This window comes from Daphnia magna, linkage group LG6 (genome assembly GCF_020631705.1).
Source record: "Daphnia magna isolate NIES linkage group LG6, ASM2063170v1.1, whole genome shotgun sequence".
Taxonomy (NCBI): domain Eukaryota; kingdom Metazoa; phylum Arthropoda; class Branchiopoda; order Diplostraca; family Daphniidae; genus Daphnia; species Daphnia magna.
Window position 1 is genome coordinate 7,879,207 of NC_059187.1, and position 25,347 is coordinate 7,904,553.

The 25,347-nt window shown below is 42.4% G+C and overlaps 1 protein-coding gene across 6 annotated transcripts; it reads right to left on the reverse strand.

Moving 5' to 3' along the window:
- Positions 1-82: 82 nt before the first annotated feature.
- LOC116924255 (sodium bicarbonate transporter-like protein 11) lies at positions 83-25,260 on the reverse strand. 6 transcript variants are annotated; one of them, XM_045175252.1, is made up of 22 exons: positions 24,921-25,260; positions 24,659-24,835; positions 24,417-24,592; positions 23,835-24,062; positions 23,476-23,635; positions 23,231-23,392; positions 23,045-23,159; positions 20,630-20,800; positions 19,880-20,503; positions 17,669-17,709; positions 11,757-11,946; positions 11,166-11,253; positions 10,949-11,072; positions 5,502-5,714; positions 5,215-5,425; positions 4,812-4,925; positions 3,919-4,125; positions 2,038-2,281; positions 1,685-1,957; positions 1,445-1,618; positions 1,159-1,354; positions 83-1,089 (listed from the first exon to the last, which is right to left on the reverse strand). In XM_045175252.1, exons 9-22 carry the CDS (start codon positions 20,004-20,006, stop codon positions 853-855), a joined length of 2,439 nt encoding a protein of 812 aa, XP_045031187.1. In that variant the 5' UTR covers positions 20,007-20,503; positions 20,630-20,800; positions 23,045-23,159; positions 23,231-23,392; positions 23,476-23,635; positions 23,835-24,062; positions 24,417-24,592; positions 24,659-24,835; positions 24,921-25,260; the 3' UTR covers positions 83-852. The 6 variants fall into 6 exon arrangements, with proteins under 6 accessions (XP_045031187.1, XP_045031186.1, XP_045031185.1 ...); XM_045175251.1 differs by having other exon boundaries at positions 24,659-24,857; XM_045175250.1 differs by having other exon boundaries at positions 24,659-25,260.
- Positions 25,261-25,347: the final 87 nt, after the last annotated feature.

Sequence of the window (25,347 nt, forward strand, 5' to 3'; positions counted from 1 at the left end):
AAACAGAAATTTTTGCCTTTGACCCAGGAATTACCTACGAGATGGCACCAGTTGAATGTTATTGAATACTAGACAAATAAAATTCAAAGCGATAACAAGCTCTGTTTGTAATAATTCATTCCGCAAGTAACCCGCACTCGACATGACAAACTTTAAAAATCACTTTCAGAGCAAATTTTAATATCATAATTATCGTAAAATGAGTGAAACGAATTGGGAATCGGTCTACAATGAATACTATTGGTGGTTAAATGTATACAGTATGTTCGTTATTTACATATATACGGCCGCTTTGACGAACGTGTTTAACAAACATTGACTACATGGACGCATAAAACGATTTAATAGAATTGGAGAAAATTAAAACAGATTTAATAGTTGCGTATTGCACACTCATCCTCATTCAACTTAGCGATGCTAGCCTTAAATAATTTTTAACCAGCAATATCCGCATAATGACGGTTTAATAATAACGAGTGTTTGAGACAGGAAAACAAAAAGAGAAAAAGAAAAGAGCTAGAGGAGGGTCGGATGCTTTTCACCACATCGGAGCGACTAAATGCACTTCTTCTTATTGCACAAGAAATCGATCATTAAGTTAAGTATTTCATTTTAATTGCTCGACTAATACGGTTGTATAAAAACCATTCTAAATATCTTATTGGTGTAACAAAAGAATTACTGTCGAAATGAGATTGAATCGTATTCGTTAAATTTAATCAAGTAAAATTGTGTAGGAAAGGAGTGAATGAAATTTATCGAGATAACAAACTAGTTTGGATTCTAACATTTTCATAAAGAGAAAAAGAGAGAAAGAGAAAGAACGAAACCGTTTCGCCTCTATCATGTCATTTACTGGTGTTCTCCATCAAGGGCTTCCAGGAAGCGACCTTCAATGAGCTGTGGGACGAGTCGGTGCCGTACGGGCAGAAGGAAGAGGATGATGAGTGGGAAGACCATCTTCATGTAAGCCCAAGGAGCGAAGCCAAAGAGGCACATGACTAGCAACTGTGTCACTTGACATCCAGTAAACTGATGGATTTTCCGCTGCGGAACTCGTCGAATGTAGTGATTCGGTGGATATGCGGCCTTGACAGAATCGCCATTGTGAGATTAATCGTTAAAAAGGCAATAGGGCAATAGTTGATAATGAAATACCTGCTCCATAAAAAGGAGAGTGATACGCTCAAACATCTGATTGCCGTTGAGAGCTGTGACAGCCATGTAGAGGAAGAGGCCATCGAGCACAGCCGTGGGAATGTAGGCTAACGGATAGGGTAGCAAAAAGAGCGACAGGCCGATGAAGAAGTGCGAGATCATGCCCGTCAATCTCGTTTCGCGTACTTTGACAATACTTAATTTAAAAAACAAAACAGAAACCAAACGATTACGAAAAGTTCTTGTCGATGAACGAAACGAGAAAACGGATGCTAAGACAACATACATTTCGTAGACGTGTCCTTGGTCGACCCTCTCCTCGACGTCAGCCAGGCCACGGACATGAAGCGGCGAATGCGGCAGCGTCGCATGCATCCACGGCAATCCAAAGACGGAAAGAAAAGCCGTCACCAATGCCACCACAAACAGATCCCAGTGGTACGCAGGACCTTTTTTCAGCCTGTCAAGAAATGATATCATTATTTGTAATTTCAATGCATAGATACGTACATATAAATAAATATACTTGTTGCATGGATTGTTGACCATCGCCGACGTGATATTCTGATCCATAAAGAAGAGCAGCGACAGGGAGAATCCCATTCCCATTGCTGCCAGCACAGCCAACCAAGAGAGTCGCTCGAGTGGTGCCACCATGAAAACGTTTTTATCGTCGTATCGGAACCGCTCTACCGTCACGTCTTGAAAGAGGTAAGAGCCGACAAAGCTCAGCGTGATGACAGCTACTGGCAGCGAATAATCAGCTAAAGCTTCTCGTTTTCCAGCCTGCAGGTACGGTCTATGCAATCAAAATGTTTTTAAAAAATTAATTTTTCACCAAGAAACCTTCCGTCTTGCTTTGTCCAGTTCGATATTTACGTTTTGTTGAAGTTGTAAAGGGAGACACCGATCCATACAGTGCCAAACATGAGCAGAAGGAATAAGAGGGAGCTGGCCCGGTTGCATTCCGTCATTTCAGCAGCCGAAGCGTTGCCTTGGCTAAGTAGGTAAGCTACCACGGTATTATTGGCATTAGTGGGCGTGTCAACGCGAGTTTTACTGCTGAGGTTGCCCGGTAACGAATCGCCTTTACACGCCGGTGCGTAATAATTCTCCTGGAAATCTTTTACAAATAACAAAAGACAAGGTTATTTATTTATTTATTTTTTCGTTTTAACTTGGGAGCGAGCTCCAATAATGACGATAACCACCAGAAAAAGCCATAAACTTCCCTATTTCTCGACTATAGTTCCATAGCAGTTTGTTATAACTTCCATCGGAGCATGGGGATCATACATGTTGAGTAATCCTAAAGGTTTGTAGGCAGCATAAAGTTGTACACCCAACTCTGACAAGTTTGCAAACTAGACTATTAAAGTCTAAGGGATTTGTACATTTTTGAATTTTTTCAGTAAATGCGCTATAAATCCACTTCATTTAGTTGAATCAAGTGAAAGGCGGGCGAATAACACTGATTTGCTTGTCAGCACGAAACGGGAACGCATATATAACAATAAAGGCCATGGGATTTTATTTCTTTTCGCCAGTTCGTTTTGTTTTCTTTATCACGCACACCCATTTTCCTTTTGTCCTTTGCACGTGCTTCGTTCCTGTCTGGGCTAGCTAGCTTCGATACGCGTCCGCCCTTGTGCGGAATTCGCAAACGAGACCCAGAAGGTAGGGCACGACGACAGACAAGAATTTCGTAACTGGCACGGGTCGATACGGACGAAACGAGCGACTGGCTCGTTTCACGCCCGGCCAAATTCAGCTGAGTCGACAAACATTACCTTTATCGCAAACTCTTGAAAGTAGAATATTTCGATAGTTAAGAAATAGAAAAAAAAAAGTAATATTGTCTTCAAACAATTTGCGGGAGAATGCATTGATATGAATAATGGCCCAAAGGACCGTCATTATGCACTCGATTCAAAACCAGCCACGAATTCGTACATATTTTCATTTGCTCTTAGATTGCGCTAGTCTATGCATTGCATGTCTAGAGATAATTGCCAACATGGATCGTTCTTTACACAAAGAGAAAAGAAAAAAGATATAGCAGACTAGTGCTGTTGCGGTTTCTCCAAAAAGGGCCAACTAGGCCAGCCTCTTTCATGTTTCATTTGTCGTCTCTATCCTTTCCTGTTGAAAGCCGAATTTATACAAAGCCATCGTACCCTTTGTGATCCCTTTGGTATGTGAGGAAAGCACACATGCACGTAGGAGCAGCTGACACGAATGGTACACGAATCGATATCTAAAGACGTCACCAATAGCTTGAGATGAGCTGACCGAGAAAAACGGAAAAGACATTCTGGGTATATACTTTCGGGGCAATGGCCAGAATGATGCACTTGTTGAAATTACATTTCAAGCTAAATTGGACTTGGAAAGGAAACCTACAGTGACATCCCCGCAACGTCGTGTCACCCGTGGGGATCTAAAAAAGACGCACATGGAAATGTCCCGCGAGTTTCGCCTTAACAGTAGCGTGCGAAATCGATTATTGCGCAGTTGTTCAACTCCCAAGCAACACAACAACTTCAGCCAATGTACCACAAGTCTGGCTACCTTTCTTTTTAGCGATCAATTCGAATTGATTTATCAAAAGTGTGTGAATAGATTCGATATCTATCCAGACAAAGAAAGAGTCGTCAATATAAGCCAGTGGCTTGATCCCAAATTGGAAACGCAAAGACAACATAGACGTTGGGCAAAACACATGAAGAATAGAAAAATAAAGAAGAAAGAAAGATTTACTTTTGACGGTGTCGCGGAAGGCATCGACGCAGAAAGCGATGGAGATAAAAAGGGCAAAAATCTCCTCGGTGGATCGAGTTGACCATCGCATGAGGCGTGAGACGTCAAACAGCGAATAGAGGACGAGGAAGAACGACGACCAGAGACCTACGCATCCGTACATGGCGTAGAAATCCAGCTGGAAATCTTCGCAAATGCTATAGATCACTACAAAAACAATAAGAAAAAAGGGGGAAAAAAAAATATGTACACACGAAAATGCAAAGAATTTGATTACTCGACATCGAGTGAGAAGGCACAGAAGACAGATAAGAGGACATTGAATTATTTCTGTCCAGGGATTTTCAAGCGAAATGAGCAAACGTTACATGTAGCCTCAAAGCCGGCCCGTAATAGGAAACGGCTAGATGGCATTTGACAAACCGCTTTCCCTAAAGTTTTTTTTTTTTTTGCTACACTTAACCCATCGGTTATTATAGCCATTGTAGATTTCTTTAGATCCCCAAATTAAATAAATCCCTATAGCCATCGGGCTTGAAAACATAAGACGATGACCGTATTATGGTTATTATTACTGCTGGCCCAGCCATAAACTAGGTTGAACGCACACCCCCACGGGCATCACTATTTTCCGTTTTCCTTTGCGATGTCTTTATTTTACGCGACATCCGACCACATGGAGGCTGCAGTTACATCTTCGGTCTACTTGATGCCCGTTTTCATAAAAATGGGCAAAGGATTAGGTGAAATAGATGGAGGTTTAGTCGTTGCGATTATCTGGGGGGAAAGAAAAAGGAATCGCTTAACGTGTCAAATAGTTCTCTTTCAACGCGACAAAAGAGATCGGAAAATGGGTGAAGCGAGAGAAAAGTGTAAGTGCTGGAGGAAAGAACCTTTGATGTAGAGCGAGAGTGGCGCAGTGGTGAGTAGGATCAGCAGAGGCTGACCACCAAAGACGAAGAAGAATAAGCCGCCAATCGTTTGACCGATGATGACTTTCTTGACGTCTAAAGATCACAAAGAAATCAAGAAAGAAGAAAAATCATTGGATGCTGAATCAACCAACTGGACAATGCCTCCGAGAGTAAAGAACACGTTAGTTTCAAGCACAGTACAATGGACGGCCAACGAAGGCGATCGATCGTCACGAACTTGTCCAGTCCTGGAGACAATCGATCGCCATTAAACTTGTATGAATGAAGGACAGAAGAGATAACTAAATGGTAAATTTGAAGAAGTGAAAAATAGTTGCATTATGGACGAATTCTTTAAAAAAAACGGGCGACTATTGTTTACCAATTTTGCCGTGAGTGTTGTGATCGTTTAAAACGCCGAAAGCGATGGCCGGAAGAATGCAGGCAAAATAGAGGAAGAGCGTAGTAGATAGGACCTTTTGGGGTGTCTTCACACCCGTTAGGCCATCTTTGTAATCAGAGACGTAGTGGGGCAAACGTCGTGCCAGATCCTCTCTGATTCCCTGCCCGAATCTACATAATCTTTCACCCTCCTAAATAGAAACATTCACAGAAATGTTTAATTTCACATTAGCTGGTACGCGATTGTGCTGGATAAGATGTACGTACACTGCTCTCTCCGCCGGTGGAGAGTCTCGCTGCGCTGCCATGATCCACTCGGATGGAGATGGCCTGCTCTTCGGCCAGCTCTTGCGTATGTTTCAACAAAATCCGTTTGAATTCATCTTCGGTGCGGGCCTCTAACAATCGCTGACGAAGGTCCATGTCCGCTAAAAGTGTGGCAAATGTTCGGCCCGTCTCCAACGCGTTCTTCGTCCCTTTCTGGTCAATATAAATTTAAAAAAGTCAAATTGACATTAAAGAATCATAGGGTAAAGAAAAAAAAAATGAGGAAGAGAAGAAAAACAGCTTAAGACGAAAACCCATCGCTCACGACTTTCTCACGAAGCGGAAAGTCAAACACACATAGAGCGTGATCGGCCAAGCCTGATAAAGAGATTCTTTAGGGGCTAGCTTTCTATATCATTAAAGCACATACATATAAAAAGAAAGTCCGTCGGAAAAAAAAGGAATGAGGGGAAACAACACTCGACCGATATAGTTCTAGTATAAGCCTTATATCGCACGGCTCGCTAACCCCTCAACCCATCGAGAATCAAATCAAAAGAAATCGTCGAGTGTATTAAATCTGTACGCAAGAAAGAAAAAAAAAAACTCCGGTTTCCGGTGAGCCGTATTTTTTGCGGGCTAAAGATAAAATGATGAAATCTTTCGATTAATGGTTGATCGACGATAGAGCTGAAACAGATATGGCTAGTTGGCGATATACATCACACGAGCTCTTGTTTGTGTCTCTTCCGGAGAAAAAAAAAAGAGAGTGGTATTCGTCTTCCTTGACGTCAAACGTGATTTTCCGTGCCTCCTTTTCGTTGCCAACTTCTGTCAAAAGTCGTTGACAAAATCTTACGTTTCACACACACACAAAAAGGAGACGCCTTCTATCCTAGTTTGCTTCGCCTCTTGTTGCTAATCTGTAATCAGAGATTTTTTTTTTTTAAAGGAGGGAATTTTCAAGTAGTGGGTGGGACAAGTAGAAAACGATGGCAAGAAAAAGTGAATCTGCATTCGTTTCGGGAGCAGGTCCTCAGCCCTTTAAACGCTGTTCTATCGCGTAATACGAAGCACAAACACACAAGAAGGATGAAAACCGATAAAGTGAAAGACGTTATAACGTTGGGCACAGCAACGGGCTAAAGATTCTGTTTTTCTTATATCGATCGCGTAAAAAATGGTTGACTAAAGAACTTGTTTTCGTCGTTGTCTTTTGTCAACGCTTTCATCGGCACTGCAACAGCCCTAAAGTTATCAACAACAAATAGAGAGATTGGATTCATGTTTATGTCATTTTTGAGTATCTTCTGGCGAAAGAAAAAAGGCATCCCTGCATCGCATCTCATCCGGTTGGCGGTGAATAAATACATAAAAAAGAAAAAGAAGGAAAACCCAAAATCGACAAATCTGCTGAATCTCCTTGATATTATTATACGGTATATTATCTATCCACCTATTTATTTATAAACTATCAATCTGAGATGATGGACGACTAGGACCGGTCAACAGTGCAAAGACGCCCTAGTCATCGACAACATCCATCGACTTGAAAGCCTCGCCCATTTCATCACTGGTCGCCTGTGATTCGAAACGATTGACGACAATCATGTCGAAAGAAACAGCAAACGGACCATCATATTTATCGAGTTCCGCATACAACTGAAGCTTGGTCGTGAGCGAAGCAGTTATATGCTCGTGTGACCGTGAACGACCTCCCCTCCCTCTCGAGGACATTTTACTTTTATTTCATCTTGTATCTTTCAATCTCTTTTAGCCGTGTCACATCTCGACAAGAGGGAGACGTTTCTTTTTCTCTTCTTCTCCTCCTCTATATAATCAAAACCAAACACAGAGCACACGGGCGAGGAGAAATGGGGAAAAAAGATATATCTAGTATATCTCTCTATATTTTCTTAGACCCATCTTCCGTTTTGCAGCGAGCCACCTTTACAGAAAGAAAATAAAAATCAATAAATAGCAAAGCTCCCTGTTTCTCTCTTTGCTCGTTTTCCTTTCCGTTTTTTTGTTTTTTTTTAGCTGTTTTCAAGCTCCGTAGAGACTGAGCTGTACGTGAACTTTAGCCTTTGATATATAGCGGGATTCGATTCGTCACATGACTTTATAGCTTAAATAAATCCCTAAAATGGAGGGCTATTTTGACCTATATCCTAACAAAATTTAAAAAGGCATGAACGACCTATCGGTTGCGTATAAAATATTTTGAATTAATACTAAACATATTGTTAAAAATTTGAAATTAATTCTAGACAAGAAAAACAAGAAAGACGGAAGATAAAAAAAGGGCGGAATAGAATAATAATCGGTGAAATGCTAGAACAGAATTGAATGGCACATTTAAGATATTGTGAAGAAGAAAAAATTGACTTGATACGGGGATAAAAAACTGAAGAAAAGTCACACGCTCAATTTGGTTAGTATGCCTGTCTGACATGTGTAACATATGAAATTCATCCGGCAGGCATAACAACCAGTCGATCGTTGTTATCGATCTGCTTGAATGCGAACATCAACAGTCACTGCACAGAGAAAAAGAAATTGACTGGGGCGAGGTGAAATTGCGGCCAATCTCATAAAAGAAGCGTATCCCTGTATAATAAACAGCAACAATAGAAAGAAAAAAAAAACTATCCCTCAAAAAGGAACAGGGCCAAAGCAGCAAAGTGTACCGATTTCGTTGTAAAAAAAAGGGGGGGGGAAGAAGAAAGATGGAAGGCAACTAAAACCTCTTTGCACCAACAGCCGGGAATACCATGGAAAGCAAAGCAGGCAACGGCTGCAACAATAACAATATATAGTGAGACATGGCTATCAAATAACAGAAACAGGAAAATAAATAAATAAAGAAAAGAAGAAAACAAAATTTCAGCCTAACAGTTGCCATAGTACAGCAGACAGGCCCGCAGATTGGTATAGTGATAAATTGTATGGAAAACCGCACGAACCGATAGATCAGTGCGGTAATCAGTGGTTATTATTTACCACTTTGTCCTGGACATTCCCAGGACAGGCAAATGTGTATAAAAATGTATCGCTCAAGTGAAGAAAATGCTTATAAAAATAAGCCAAGTTTCTCAGACACGCAGAACATAAAAAAGGTACACATTAGAGAACGACGACGTGCCAAATCAAAAATACGATATCGATTTTTACCCTCTTTCTTAACCGTAACTGAAAAAGAAAGCAGAACAGAATGAAAGCAAATGTTATCTTTTTTTTTCGATTCATTCTTATTTTCCGTTGGTTGAAGAATAAAAGATCCTCCATCTCATTTCCTTCCTTCCTCGATATCGAGACATTAAATTCTAGACGTTTTCCTTTATAATCACCATCTCTTTCCTAGCTCTAATATTTCCGAATCACCGGATATTAGTATCCGTTAGTATCGGTCTAGAAAGAAAAAAGGCAGCTCCAAGAATTCGATACAGAGAGTATAATCGATACGAGAAAAGTTCGGGAGCGTGGCAATGCGCGTCAAGCAACAAGGAAGGAGAATTTCGCAAAGTATAACGAAATCAAGTGAAACCATTTCAGTTCCAATGCAAAAAAGAAACGGATCAAAAGTTACGTCCAGGATAGCAGACGAAAGTTGTGTTTTATGCAGATTACACGATACAAAAATAAAAAAAAACAAACAAAAGAAGCCCGATAACTTGATTGGTTCTAAAGGACATTTGCAGGTTATCGAATGTCACACCAACGTCATTCCTTTGCATTATGAATGGTGATTTACAAACAACTTTGACGCGATTAAAATCCATCCGAATAGCGCCAATTCATCGAGAACTCACTCACTCTCACCGATGACATGATAAACTTTACTTAGTTATAGCTGTTTATAAAAAAAGAGGGGTTGTCGATGGGAGGTGTTTCCTGAAGTGTGACCATTTTAGCCAAAAAGAGGGGTCCTAATTGCCAGACTATTTCGAGATCTTGTTCCAGTTCGAGTTGTTCGATTTTATGAATTCACTTGACCGACGTGTTAATCGAAAAGCGTCTTCTTTGACTGGCAAAATTGACTATGCGACGATCAAAAGCGGTTGATTTTGGGCAATTTCGATTTTCAATTCAATGAGCAGTCGAGGAAAATGGCAAGAGTGAAGATTGAAAAACGGACGGATACGCGCTTCTTGGGCAACGGATTTGAAGAGTGCTTAATCGACACGAACAATCTCTGAATTTAACAAGAAAAGACGTGCAAAACACATCAACGAAATCATAAACCTTCTTGACGAAACAACAAGCAATTCTAATCTAAGAATAACTGTTGTCTTTGTACAACTTTTCTACGACGAACAAAACAAAAATCTACTACAGTCTCCATGTGAATAATGTACGCATTAATATGAGGCCATGTCTTAATAATTCTTTCCCTCATCAATAAATGTTTGAAAACTCAACGTTCTCCGTTGTGTTAGAAGGCAAAGATAAGTCACACTGACTACAAAGTGAAATGGATAAGACTGCAAGTATATCGATAAAGAATGTAATGGATCGATTCCTTATTCCTCTTTTATTCAGTGTCCCCTCTTTCACTCGTCTTTTTTGTCAGCGGTGTCACAAACTCATGCATCGCCCCGATAAGACATAGACGCACTCGCGTTCGTTATTTATTGACAGGGTCGGCCAAGTGAATGGCTCAAACGATCACGATGGAGCCGCGGGCTGACAGACCTGAAGCGGAGCTCGCACCGTTAACTCAGCGCGCAGATGAGTAGTAATGCACATGCCATACCGACGCTTGCAGCAACATACAGATATTTGGCCTTCTGATGAAACATGCTAGACGTTCAGTTTTCTACCCGTCATTTTAGCGATTCGATCGACTCAGTCGCTAGTAAGTGGCTACCAGTTCATGGTGTTCGCAAAAGATGAACCACACGGCGCAGATGCCAAGAGGTTGTCGTCATTCGATAGGCATCATCGACCGTAGGTTTGCACGACACGTACCGCAAACCGAATCTTGCAAAAGTTTTAAATGTCCGTCATGGGCCACATTGGATGATAATCAGCGTCTGAAAGCCTTTCCCGTTGATTATTTTCTACATCGTCTTTATAGCCACGTCTCCGCAATGAGATGCCGTACACCATTCACTCAAATTGGAAAGATCATTTGGCAGGGAGGAAAGGGAATACGAAACTTAAACGACTGCTGAATTGCATTCCATTTCAAAGTTACTAAAAATCCAACTTTTCATATCGGATGTAGGCTCGTGGCGTTCTCAAGAAACTCCTAATGAAAGGTCAACGTCACGCACGTTCGGAGAAATTTACATTTGAAATCAACCTCATTAATAAGGAGCCATCATACATCGAAGCCACTCACAACATACATCGAAATATGATTCGTCTTCAAGTCGACGTTGAAGCCACCACCGACATCATTAACACAGAGTAGTTAGAAGTATATGGTATTCCACACTCACCTCTTTACTAGGACAGAGGACCAAGACGAAGAGTCGAACTTCGTGGCAGGTGTGTCCCATATTGGCCGGATGCTTGAGGCGGACGATGCCGACGTGGCGTCTTGTCAATGTCGGTAGATTGCACCTGAATGTGTTGTGATAACGAAGATCGTCATTAAATTTAAACAACTCAGCCATTATTGTCCAATCTATGGTGATGAATATTCAATCTACTTACAGTGCACAGATCCACGATTGATCGTAGTCAAATGTGCCACTGTCGCCCGTAGTGCACGTCGCCTGGATCGTCCTCGCCAACATGGGAACTAAACGAATAAAAATTGTAAAACATTAGAAATTTACCTGGTATATTGTACCTAACTATTGGGTTCACGCACAATCTCCGTCAATTCTAGTTTGCTGATAAAAAGGGGATCACACACTAAGAGATTCAGACCTGTAGACGGGTGTGGTGCATTAAAGGGCAAGTTACGCAAGTAACTTAATCAATAGACAGATAAATCAATAGCGCATTCAAAAAAGAAATAAATGTCAATGAAAAACCAACTTCCAGCTTAAATGGGAAAACCTCAGTGTAGTCGATAAACTATAAATACAACAAAAATATATCTGATTCCCTCAGCCATGCAAACGAGATTTAAATTCAATAATGGTGGCGTGAGTGAATGGCTAATCAAGTCCCATTGTTCCTTCGTCGAATAGAAACGCATATAGGACTAAGATGACTATCGATTTAAGCACAATGGCAATTCGATCTGAAAGATAAAACACACAAATTCCTCCCCCAGTAGACTGCATTTTATCTTACCTGTATCGTGAGTGAAGAGAATCATTTTAGCCTCCTCGGCGACGGACGGGACCATCCTGCTGAGTAAGAGGTCCACCAAATCGGAGGGTGAGTTCTCGGTGACATCGAGTAGTAAGACGCTCTGCTGAAGAAACTGGGTAATGTCCACAGCCGGTCTCACCTCGGCGCCAAAGTCCTTGAGCGGCAACCTCTGCAAAGTGCACGTGATTAAGTGAAGGTCTTCATCTTCAACTTCCTCATCTTCATCGTCATTCGCTACGAGCGCCGTAGAAACTAGGTCCTTCTCCGTAGTCGAACCGGGCACATCCTGCAAGTGGATGGCTGATAGCTGATGGCAACTGTCTTCGCCCAAATAAGACGATACTACAGACGGACTAGTGTCAACGTCCTCAACAGGGGTGGCGCGATTCCCGTTATTGTTGAATCTTTGATTGGAAAGGGTAAGGGAGCGCGGGATTTCGGATATGTTTCTACGCTGCCCTTCTCCCGCTGATGATTCATTGATCTCGGCCATGGCCGTTTCGCAGTTTTCGCTTTCCGTCTGTTCGTCAATGGTGGCACTGACGTCACCGGAGCGTGCCCTTCCGCCACTAGGGCGGGCACGAGTCAGCATCGGCAAAACGGGCGGCTCTGTGCTGGGCGCTGAATGCGGTTGATGCAAATGCAATTGATCAACATTCATCTGAAAAGTGGACCATCTACGTTGAAGAGTTTTGCGCTCCGCCCGTTGGGCCAGCACCTTCCGTTCGGTTAACGGCGAATCGTACGTGCTCGTCTGCCGGCCCTTTTCCGTTTTGGACGCCTGTGGGGCCGTGACGGCGACGGGCGATGCCGTTTGAACTTGCCATGATCCGTAGAGAGCCGGATACGGCATCGTAAGCGAACATCGTCGCTTAAATACCGGCTGCGGTTGTAGCGATGGCTCGGCATTGACGACTCCGGACGGTGCGTTAATTTCCACAACGCATTGGCTGTCGCAAAGGACGAACGTGTTGCCCGGTGACATGAGACTATTGGCCACCATCAATGGCATAGTCGTCGATTTCATGCCAGTCGACGTTGTTTTGCCTCCGCGAGTGGCGGCCATTGTACGATTCCGCTCCTTCCAGCGTTTGGCGGCTCGTTTTGCCGACGGCACGGAAGCCGCAAAATTCAATACGGCTTCACCCCCCGTAAGGCCGTTGTTGGTAGCAGCGCTACTTCCATCCGGCTGCTGATCCAGTAATATCGCAGCCTCGGCTTCTGGCTTAGTACGTTGATGCTGCAACGGCAGCACGTTATTAGCGCTGGCTGGCGGCAATTCCATCTTGGCTCGAGGGGAATCTAACACGGTGCACTGACTTGAACCGACTAGTTTAAAATGGAAAATGGAGCGAAAAGAAAAAGACCTATCCGGATAGAGAGATTGCGGAATAGATAAAAATTCGTAGTAGTTCCAAGAAAAAACAAGCTTTGTCGAAGAATGGGAAACCACCAAATCGGATAGGATTTCAATGAAAGCGAAATGAATAGAGTAGGAGATCAATAGAAGGAAAGGAGCTGAACAAGTTCGGACTAATCGGTTAGTTTTGCAACAAAATCAAATCAATGGAGACTGGCAAAACAAACACCAAGCAAATCGTTTGGCAGGTTCCCCCTGGAGAGAGAGAGAGACGGACAACGAGACTATCGAATGTTGGAGGGGGCTGTTAATGGACTTGCAGCTCCTACAATTGAACGCGCTGATTGAAATTGGATGAAAACCAATTGAAATGGTCGAAACCACACAAGAAGACACACACACACACACACACAAACGGACACACACAGACACAAATGTCTTTTCCATACGACTGCATGAATCGCGCAATAATTGTCGCCGGCCAAGAGGTCGACCTTCGGGGGGGGGAGAGAGAGAGAGAGAGAGAGAGCAATGCAGAAGGAGGATGGGCTACGATAAGTTGAAAAGAGCGGAAACTATCTCTCTCTCTCCCTCTCTCTCTGCGTTTTCCGGTTGACGAGGAAAACTTAACGGAATTGCACGTTCGAGCCGCTTTGGTTTCTCGCCACAAACACGGCACGGGCACTTGGGATAAGCACAAGCCCCCACAAATCCCTCCTTCTCTTTCAGACTCTGAGGTCCCTCTGTTTCTCCTGCTCGATTTTCTCGCTCGTCTGGTGTGCCAACAATTTCTCGTGTGTCACAAACAGCAGCGCAAAGCTGCGCGGCGCACGCCCGCCCGCTAAAGTCCGAACAGGGAAGAACTTTAACTCATTTGTTACTATATAGCAAAATTGTCTTCAAGGGTGAGTAAAAAAGGTATCTTTTGTTTGTAGTTATCGACATTTTCAGGCTTTGTTTCCTTTTGTAAAATGACGTAATTTAATGCACGCGTTCAATTGAATTTGTTGCCTTTTGATGGGGGGTCTCGATTGTCTGCCCCAATTAGTTTTGTATTTCCATCATTTCCTACAACAGAATAGCACTTTGTCACGAGCGAACAAAGGTGTTTAAAATTTGATGGTTCGATTTCCCTTTGTGTCTTTCTCAAAATGCTTAAATGAATGCAATCGTCGATTGAGATATAATTGAATTGATGGGGGGGGGGAACTATGCCGGTGACTGGCTAGCACATCGGACGGCACCCCGTTGCTACCCAGTTATTCATATCGTGACACGCGCACGCGGTGAGTCCATGATACATCCTAATTTTGGGCGAGGAAGCCATGGGGAAAAAAATAATCTGTTAGTTTTCGCTGACGCCCATTTTGAAGTTTAAAACGTTGGAAACTATACGCAGCGGCTTCGGCAATCCCGTGGTCTACTGCTGAATCACGTCTATAACAATCAGCTGATAAATTTTTCACAATGCATCCGCATTTCGCCACGGGGATGGGTGCCTTAATTTATAGCACCTTACAAATCCTTGCCATTCGATAATTCATTTGTTTGTAGCTATTGCTCAAAGCTCCTCCTACGCTCCGTTAAAGACCATCACGATTGCCGCGTCCCCCTTACCTCCCTACCAAATGGAAATCGATGCGGCCGCACACCAATTACCGGTTGCCGCCCACACTCGAAGAAGCCTAAGGCATCATCATTGGAAAAACGGCTAGCCATATCTAGAAGATGGCCGTCTTCTATTCCATCCACATATCTTTTATGAGATAGTTTGAATTTGCAAACAATTTCTTGCCCTACACATCCTAGCTGTCCAAGGAAACAAATACAAAAGCAATAATGCTTAAAGTTGCGAGACTTTTGGGTCTTATATCTGAGCTGGGCGATGGCTGGTTCAGATTATTTGGTGGTGGAAGTAGTGGTGGCCGTAGATAGGGGTATGGAGGGTGGATCATTCACGACTTTTCACCTCTTTCACGAAGCTGGCGAACGGAAGCGGAAAAAGTCACGCACTAGCTATCCTTTATCCCCCCCCCCATCCTCGTCTTTCGCCTACGCTTTCTTTATCCTTTTCTTTTCTGTTACAACTATTTCTCTGCAGTTTTCATTTATTTCGCCTCTTTTATTCTCTTTCCTCTCCCTCCCTTCTTTTCCGAAGAGAAATCCATATGCTAGTCCACCACCGCGTGTGATGAACAGATCGATTCGAACGGCCGATCACGGTATTGCGAGTGCGAAACGATAACACGGTATTTCCTTGTATCGACGTGAGGCTTCGATGTTGGAATCAAATTGAATTGAATTGGTTAAGACATTCGAGAGGGAAAAAATCAACCGAGCGTGACGGAACAATTTTCTTTTTCTCTCTCCTTTTCCTCTACCCATTTCTTCGCTTACTCTACTCATCATTTTGAACGCAGACACATTCTCATTTTCTCATCTCAATCATCAACTGCTGCTGCTGCTTCGCCTTGTTCTTCGTCGTCGCTTTGAAGTCGTCCTCTTTTTTAACGCCTAACCCAACAAAAGGCGAGGATATCATTGAACTTGCACTACCACGATTTCCCGACGACAACTGGAGCTGTAAACAAACATGAAAACTTTCGTTTCATAAATGATTCCCTACTTCCGGTGCAGTGGGATCGACATTTCTCGGATTCTGACGCAAATACACAAAACAAGACGCAAACGCAGGCGAACAGGGGGAAACAAAAAATGATGAATGATGGCTGGTAGTGGTCGAAGATGATAAAGGGGCGAAAATCCATTACTTTGCCGACGTCGTTCTTTGTGACGATACTGAAGACAAGTGCCACAAAAGCAAGGGCTCAAACCAAAATAATAAAAAAAAATGTAGATATTTTTAAAAATTAGATGACAGTGGCAGCTGGATCGATTGGGACGTGCGAACTGTACCGATTGTCGTCCATTGTTGGTAGATGCAGCAATAAGGACTCCATCTTCATTACAAGCCACAGCGTAAAGCTGTGTGAGACTTGTAGGGATCAAACAATTACAGTAATTGAACCAAGCAATACTGGAGGGCAACAAGCCTTCATTCTCATCTCTATGTCAATGCGGTGGGGAAAAACGATCACGACTTCCACTAGCAACCAAAATATGGAAAAAATAATCGACGGACGGATGGTTCAAACGAGACAGGAGCACGGTTATTTGCCTTGTAGCTTCCATTAGCAATATCGATCGGGATCTGGTTATTCTACCGCCTCACCTCACCCGGCTTACACCAGTCATCTATAATGATTACACGTGCCAAATCGTCAGACAGGTTGCTACTAGACTGATGTTGCCTTCCGGTATGTTCTTGTTAGTCTGACGCTGGAATCGGAAGGCAAAAGAGAGGGGGAAAAAAAAAAGCAGTAGACACAAAATCTAGATTCATTAAAGCGGAATACTTTTTCCCTTAAAAAAACGCAGAAAAGTGAATTTTAAAAAAGTTTTTTTTTCGGAAGACGTTTGAGACTTTGTCGGTCGTCGCTTTTCGCGTACATGAATATCGTAAATTATTCAATTTTACTCAAACGATAGGGAATTGGCTTTCAAAAAGATTGAATTTGGCAAGGCAGGGAGTTAAACAGCAGCGCTTTAGATCCTAGTCGACGAGCCGAACCGGAAGAGGATTCTGAAAAACAAGCAAATGGGGCAATCGACCGTTTTTTTCTACCTTTTCTTTCGATGTCGTGTACGAATAGTAGGGGATTACATGGATTGGCACAAAAGGTTGTACCAATTGGTTTATGTCAGGATTTCGATTTTCCAATAGTGATACATGTGGCATGCAGGTTTTCAAGCGGAGACTACACCGACTATGTGAAGTGAAGCAAGAAAAAAAAATGACATCGAGAAAGATGGAAGAAGGTCTAATTCGTGGGAGCTTGAGAAAGATGAGATTTTGAAATGGTCAGAAACATTTTCGTATTTTAACTATTCCATATAATTCCCATATTGAATTATATGAAACATTTGAAAGGGAAATGAATTAAGATCAGCCAATTAGTTGGATGAAAACGAGGATCGCGCTCGTTCCAAAACATTCGCTCATTTGAATGACACCTGTCGTGAGCAAACTCGGCTAAGCGTAGGTGATTCCTAGTAACGACCTTTGAGAAGCGTGCGGGATTATCACGAATCGTCGTGGCTACTCTGCACGACTAGTGTAAATAAACGTACCAGACATGCCATTCGACCATTAACCCTCTCACCTAGCCCACAGAAGTTGCCTGAACGAGTTTTCGTGCGTGTTTGCCTCCCGTCACCCTTTTTTAAAAGCCCAGCGTGTGGCAAGAAAACCGGACACGAAGGCGATGATCCTTCCGCTTTCCCGTCGCTAGCGAGTCAATACGCACGCACTTAAAATTTCTACCGTCTCTCTGACAACTCTGGATTTCTCGCTCGTGAATTCGGAAAAGGCTGGGTAACCTTCTGGAATGGGTGGTAGAGAAGCGGAGAAAACAGACTCCATTCATAAAATATTCGTGTGCGAAAAGGAAAAACAAAGACAAAGACGTACCTCATGTTTCGCGTAGAGAAGACACGCTTCTTCACCGTCATCTATAGAAACCAAAGAAATAAACAAAAGATGTATGATTAAGAGTGGGAGAGACAAGAACAAAAGCAACTCATGTTTGATTGGGTGATAAAAAAACGGTGAATGATATGCTCTAGGTAATCAAACGTGTTGATGGTTTCTCTTTCGATAAATCATTAGACGCCTACAATGTCTACACGGTTCCATTAAGGAAAAATGTCATGCACGAATTCATTCATTTGGTACTATGAGAATCGAGAAATGATTCCATATGCAGATGAGCTCAAACGGGATTCTTGTTTTTCTTTACAAGGCTTCTGCGTTTTCCAAAGGACCAACGCTCAGCACAAGTAAAAAGGCCAATAACCGATATTTAAATATCGAACGAAAAAAAGTCGCGTTCGACGTAAAGGTGAACGAGTTCAAATGACTTGATCCCAATGAAAAGAGCACTTTCCTCTTGATGTTCCTCTTGTTATCCATCGAAAATAAAAAATTGAACATTGAACAACGCGGAGAATGGCAAATCACGTTGTATAGTCCTCTGAAAATCCCCAAAAGAATTTTTATTTCACGAAAATGTCTGGCGGAGCCAGTTGCTGGTGACACCTAGGAGCAGTGGAAGCAACTTCAGACAAACCCATTGACCCCTCCCATGTAACAAGAATACTGCTAAGACTTATGTAACCTAAAAGCCACAGAAACATAACACAAATAAAAATGCTTAAAAAATATATATATTTACTAGGGCTTAAAAATGGGCTTCTCCGCTTACTTTTGACTTTAGCTATCTAGTCGCCAGGGGAAATAATCGATTCACCATAAACCAAAGTTTAAAAAAACAACTGACAAACTGTTGTCATGAGAAAGTCAAACTTGAGGGAATCATTTTGACGCCGCCTTTAAACGTGGAATTGATTTAAACATGATCGCACTCTACTTTAATCGGCTGCATGTTTGTTTTTATCGTGCAATTTCTCTAACGAAAAGAATACACAGCTTTTCAACAGCCTAGCAACGAAAGGGAAATAGTATGCAAACGTGACGTGCCTAACTGTTTCGGCGCTGCAGCGAACACGTAGCGCCGAAACATGACCTTGCATACAAGTCAATCTCACTTGAAAGACGCCGCGCACACATGCCCTGACTGGTGGTTCTGGCTATACAGCTTAATTATATCATTATAGTAGCTGTTGTTAACGAACAGCCGAGTAGTAATCAAAGTGTAAGAAGCACGTAGAAAAACGAGATGAAAACACGGGGAAATAGAGAGGGAGATGAGCTCTGTGTAAAAGACGTTAAAACTATTACTTGGCTTGAGCTGTTGCTGCCACTGTATGCAATTTAACAGATCATTTGATATTTTTTTGTGTGCACAAAATTAAGCTTTGAAAGTGAAAGTCAGACTATTTCCATGCCCTGATTAAAAACGGAAGAGGTCTACAACTAAACGTGAAAGATTATTCCAACAAAATGCCGCCTATCAGCATCATCTTTAATAGAAAGAATCTCTTTGAAAAGAAAACCTAGACGGAGTGTGACAGATGGCAAAGCGACCTTTTCACTTCATTTTGTTGTTGTTATTTGTCAATTGTACACGTAAAAGACAGTCACGGACTGACACATCCGGAACACCCACAAGCAGATTGTCGGGATCGATGATTCTTTTATTCTCCATTGTTTTTTTTTTTTCTTTTTCTGCCTGGTTTTCGACGGTTTTTTGCTTCGTGATTTCCCCTGTAGGGCACGCATGGTGAATGAAAAGGCTAAAAGCCTTATGGAGACGAGACAAATAAGGGATAACTTTGATAAGCGTTGAAGAACCGAATCAATGGAACACAACTTTGCACTTCTGCGACGGCCCAGTAGCCCATCGGAAGCCTAACTCGATGAAACTTTGGTCTTTGCTGCGAAATTGATTGTCAAGGAAGACAAACGTGAACAAGCTTTTTGCCCTTCCGTTTTTTCCCCCCTGTATGTATCTCGTAATGTGCATGTGCGCAAAATAATTCCAGTTTTTCATTGTGCGACGGCTACCGTTTTTCCATTCGCAGAAAAACAATTACCAATGAGAGCAAACGTTAATCGAATCAAGAGGATCCCCACAGAGCCATTTTTGATGCACCAACATGTTAACCGGGAAAAAGAATCAAGCGAAATACATGAAAATAAAAGAAAAAAAGGAGAACTTACCGAAGATAAGCCGCCATTCTCCGTTACGGAAGATCCAGGCACTGTTGCGGACGGCTTTGTTGGGATCGCCACTTCCGAAACGCCTCAGCGAATTGCGATAAGAACCTTTGACACGTCGCACACTCATTGTAACTGGACTAGTTATTGAACCTATTTATAACTTGTCTTTTTTTCTTTCCTACTGAAGAGGACGTAATCGCTCACTCAGCTCTTTACACCTTAACTTTATGTCGATGTGTCTATTCACACACACTGGCACACATACACTCCTCGATTTGTTATTCCCGTTGAATTGACTCCTCTCGTTATCCCGCACAGACAATGGATATCCGGCGGTAGGTTTCCAAGTGCTGACTGCAGAATCTCTTCAAGTTGAAAATCTTTTAGCTCGAAGAATTCTGGAAGAGAAGGCAGCAGCCAGTCGAGTGCTGTTACACTTGCCCGAGACTAGTTGTTCAATTCTTTGTCTGATGCCATTCTCAACTTCCGTAGACTGGAATAGGGGCGCAATGGTCTATATTGCCGGTACTCATGCTATTCACTTTTTTTTTTTTTTTTTTGGCAACTGCTCCGTGCCTGGCTGACTTTTGAAACGCCCACTGCCCTTTTTTTCCTTCTATTTCCCTGTAAGGAATGAATCGCAATTACACATTTTATAAATTACAAAATGGAAGAACTGGTGTCTAGCACACTGTAGGCTCAACAGTCCACATGGAAAAGCCGACAAAATGAAATGACAAAAAAACCTACGCCCGCCGGTGTGGGTGGCGATGGATGTAGTACTCGGTAGGGACGAAGGGTTTCCTTTTCTCAAGGGATGGGAAGCCCGCTGGATCGATCCCGGAACTTTTCTTCCTCAAAATGGGAATAAATATGGCGCAGCCTGAGTACGTAGAAAACTGCTATTTTGAATACGGAAATCTAAATCAATAAAAAAAAAAGGTTGTTAGAGTCAGAGAAATTTGATTTATATCGGCGCATTCCAAATAGCTATGACTACGGGGTCTATATCAACTATGTAACTAAGGGCCATTTTTATTTTACAACATGCTAGGTTCGCAAATTTCCTCGTGATCTTTCCCTTCAATTTTCGAGACATATTGTTAGAAAAGCGGAAGAGAGAAACTGACTGGAGACTACGGACATAAAATCAGATTTATTGGAGCTGTATGACATCACCGCTTCCTCTTTGTGTACAAAGAAGTTCCTGGTTGTCGTCAGTCCCATACTGTACAAAAAAAAAGAAGGAACATTCCAGTTGGAAATTCTAAGCAAAGGTAGAAGCTGTGGATTGGACGATAAGGACTCATTTAGTGTTTTCATTTCCTTTCTCTCCAATCGCCAACCTCTGTCCGCCGAAACTTGAACTCGTTAAAACTCTGGTATCGAATAAAAGGCCGCCTCAACTCAACATCTTATTTCATCTTTTATAGCAAGCCCCCTCGCCCCCCAAAAAAATAAAATAAAAGTGACAAGGAACCTGAAGGCAAAGTCGGAAATTCTATTGACCAGACGGATCGAGGTGGAAAGGAGGTCGGTGACTTTGAGGGCGGACTCAGGGGCTAGTCTAGGCTGAGCTACTCTCTGTTGTGGATGCAGCACGTTCCAGGGAATCACGTGCTCTTCACGATCCCCCATAGATCGATCAGGGTACTAGCAAAAGAGCCGACGGGAAAGCCGGGGTTGAAGCAAGTTCGGGGAGGTTGGTAGCTGTAACAGAGAAACAAGAATGAAAGAGTTCTGTCTGCTTCCAAACTGGCGTGACAACAAGCGCCGCCACCGCCCACCTTAATCCCGATGCATTTTCCTGCGCGTTAGACACAATGTTGTTGGCTCTGTATATCTCTTTCCAACCTCCCTCCCCGCTCGCCAATAGCTGTTCCCTTCTTTAAAAAAAAAAAATCTTTATCGATGAATTTCATCGCAACTGGAAGATTGCCAAAAAACATGGGAAGAAAGAAAGTGGAGAGGAAAGAAAAGACCGGAAGAGTTATGACTTATGAGAGGTTGAAGAGGCAGAGGATTTCGCCATAAACACTGGTTGTACAAAAAAAAAAGCACTGATTTGAGACCGCCAACCGAGTGCCACTATAATATCGTCAAATGTGGAAATCAACAAACTGAACGGAGAGTGTAAGAGGAAATGGTCTTGAAGTCAACGAGTATTATCGAGCGAAAATCCCTATAACCAATGTAAAAAGAGAGGGCGTGAAGAACAAAGAAAACGAACTTAACTTCTAGCATTAGTCACAGTTCTCAGTTTGATCTTGTTGGGCTACCATGAGAGGTACCATTCGTTATCTGATCGTCTCTCCCAAGTCGCATGACTCTAGTGCCTCCCACTCGAGAACTATGTAACGTCGAGATATTGACCACAGAAAATGCCGGAGCCTTTTGTCCTGCAACCTGTAAATGGCTAGAAAGGACGGCAGTGGAAATACTACTATTAAGGGCAGAAAAAAAGGCCTGGTTAGTCAGCGCCATTCGTTAGGATATAATTTTTCTTTTTAAAAGGGAACCCTTACGCTTCAGTAACAGTAAGTTTTTCAAGGCATAACAAGAGCTAAGTTTCTTTTTTTTTCTTTTTTGTTGATGTGACCCAGGGTTTCCGGACATGACAGCTATTCAGAAGGCCCATTTAGACGCACTGGTGGGCCCTGATAGTTTGGGACCAAAAACGGGCACGGGTTGTGGTGGCGGTAAATAGGATTTTTTTTAGCTAGTGGTTGGCTAGTCGGGGAGACAGCCAGGATAGCACTTCATTTCTAGCGAGTGGACGACGGTACATTTGAGGCGAAGAGGAAATAAAACAGACACCCATAAAATAAAATAAAAAGCGACAAGGAAAGAAAAAAGGAAGGAAACAAAATAATTTAAGAAGATAGGGTGATAAGAAATATCAATCTCTGTAGTAATAACTCTTCCCAATCAGCCCAATGGCACGATACTGTTTACATGTGAGTCAATTAAAACCCAGAAAGGGTTGCTTTGCCTACAAGACTACAATAAACCATTAAAAAAAAAGTACTAAAGATTTTCGCCCTACAAAGTCAATAAGGCTAGCTAAGCCGTAGGTGATTTAGCACTTGAATTCTCTATTGTAAAGTGCAGAAAAAACAATCTTGAAAAAAAAAATGAGGCAAATATCGAGAAGGATCCACTTACTTTGTCAAATTGTTGAGGCTCTCAACCAAAGACTTGGTCCTACTGCCAACTAATTTGCACAAAAGCGTCGACGCCTGTGGGATTCTCGACGTGAACGTGCTCTACACGCCAATGTCTGTTGAGGAGAGAGAAAGAGAAATAAGACGAATGTGACTGACGTGTGCTCAGTAGGAACTGGCTCCTTACCACTGATTCTCTACGGTGAGTATGGCTTTCTTCCCGTGTGTCAACAAAAATCGCACGGAGATGTTGAAGAGAGCTGCGCGCAGTAGAGGGACTATACCAGGGGAAGTTCGTAGTCCGCAGACTCGCCGGTCCCGCCGTTCGTGCAGCCAGGAATCGAAGGAACTGAGCCAAAGGCGGCAAAAGGAAATGGCAAAACAACAGAGAATATATACTTTCGGCTGAAAAAGTTTTTGCTTATCGCATACCACAGTGCCACTGTTGTTATAGGTGGAGCTTGTTGTGGGGACGAACAACATAAACAAAACAGCCGCCTTTTGCAAGCAACTAATGACCTTTGTCGGTAAGGGTTGTAAGTTCTGCGTTTGCCTTCGCTGTCGTATTCAACACAGCTTAGCCTTTTGTCTACTGCATAAAAAAAGCAATGAATAAAGAACGAGGGACCAAATGAAACATGGAGCAGACAGAGTTGCAGACAACAGCGGAAAAAAAATTACGTATTAAGGTGCGCTAGATCGATGATGGCCAATAGAGTTTGTGCATGTCAGTGCCTAAACTTTTGCCACCGTCCTCATTTGGCGTACGAAATAAATTTCAAAATGCTTACTTGGTAAAATGTTTCCCTTTTTTTATGGTAGTAGAAACCTTTTCTCTTTGTCTACCACCCCCGCCATCTTTTCGCTGTATCAGCTGCAAAACACATAGGAATCGAGAAATTCGGTTGGGAAACTTCCGGTTCCCATTAAACAACGACACAAAAAAAAAATGAGGTCTTGCTAGCGGTTGGCAGCCCGATGATTAAAGGTGATTAGAGAAATTGTACGTTTCGTTGAGCCTGCAAGAATTCCAAATTTCAATCATTCAGTAAACGTCTTTTGATAATCGGCAAAAAACATAGTTGAGCAGATCTACTAGACGTTAGCTGAAAAAGAATTTGGAACAAAAACATGCATTCATAGCCGATCGATGCCACTCTAGCCCCACTCGACAAGTTGAGCATTGATCGCCGGCCTATAGCTCCCCCGCAATCCTTGCATCACTATGCCTTCTTACGAGGTCTGAGTACCAATTTCAGGTATTACAGTCGCAAGATATTGACCCAATCATCGCTGTATCTATACGCAATATGTTCCACCCGAATTTTCTCTAGCAATATCTTACGTCATCAGAAGCAAGACAAACAAATTACCGGGACGGGAAAGACTTCTTGCTGCGACGACATGATATAATCAAGTTGTCTTCTGCACGACCGAGTTCTCGCCCGAAAGGAAAGGGTAGAGGTGCAGACACGAAAATTGTTATCTTCAAGATAAATAATGGGGTTTTCAACTGCAACGTCACGACAGGCGATCCACGTGATTTTGACTGCAATAAAACGCATAATAAATCAACTCATTCGATCTAATCAAGTCTGATGGTCATACTTTTTACCTTTTACTAAAGAAAAAATGAGAACGCCATTTTGCTTGTGAGCTTCGTTCCGTTAGATGCCTCCCAAAATGAACAACGAGACAGTATGTCTTTTTCTCACAGTAAAACTGGGTCAAGACCAGACTTACGACTAGACGCTCAATATCAAGAGTTTACTCCTCCTTCAAGCACATATGCCTAGGGAGAACAACCAACAGGTCTTTTTTTTTTATTATTATTTTTTGTTTCGGTTCCGTACATCAACAAACAGGGTATCTGTTACCTCCTGTACAGGAAAGGAGCCGATTATCGATCCAGCGCCATGCTATTGGCATGAGCGAACTTTATCACTATGCTGCATGTTCTTTCTGGGAAATCGACAAGTCAATCCTTTTACAAAAGAAAAATGTAGGAGATGGTGTAATTCTCAAGCGAACATACGTAGGTAGGATCGATGAAGCAGAATAGCATGAGGAAACTATCTGGCTGCTTCTGGCCGACTCACCCAACTCATTTCTCCTGTTTCGCTTCATCTGAATCCCTTTCATTGTAGGCAATGATGAACCAAAATGAAAGGGAAAGAAGCATCAGAAAAAAACCGTTTCTTTTACTTTCATTCTACACGTTTTTCTCTTTCTTTCTTTTATTCATTTCTTTCCATTTGAACACTACTGCGCATCTAAGTTTTTTGACAGATGGTATTAAATTTT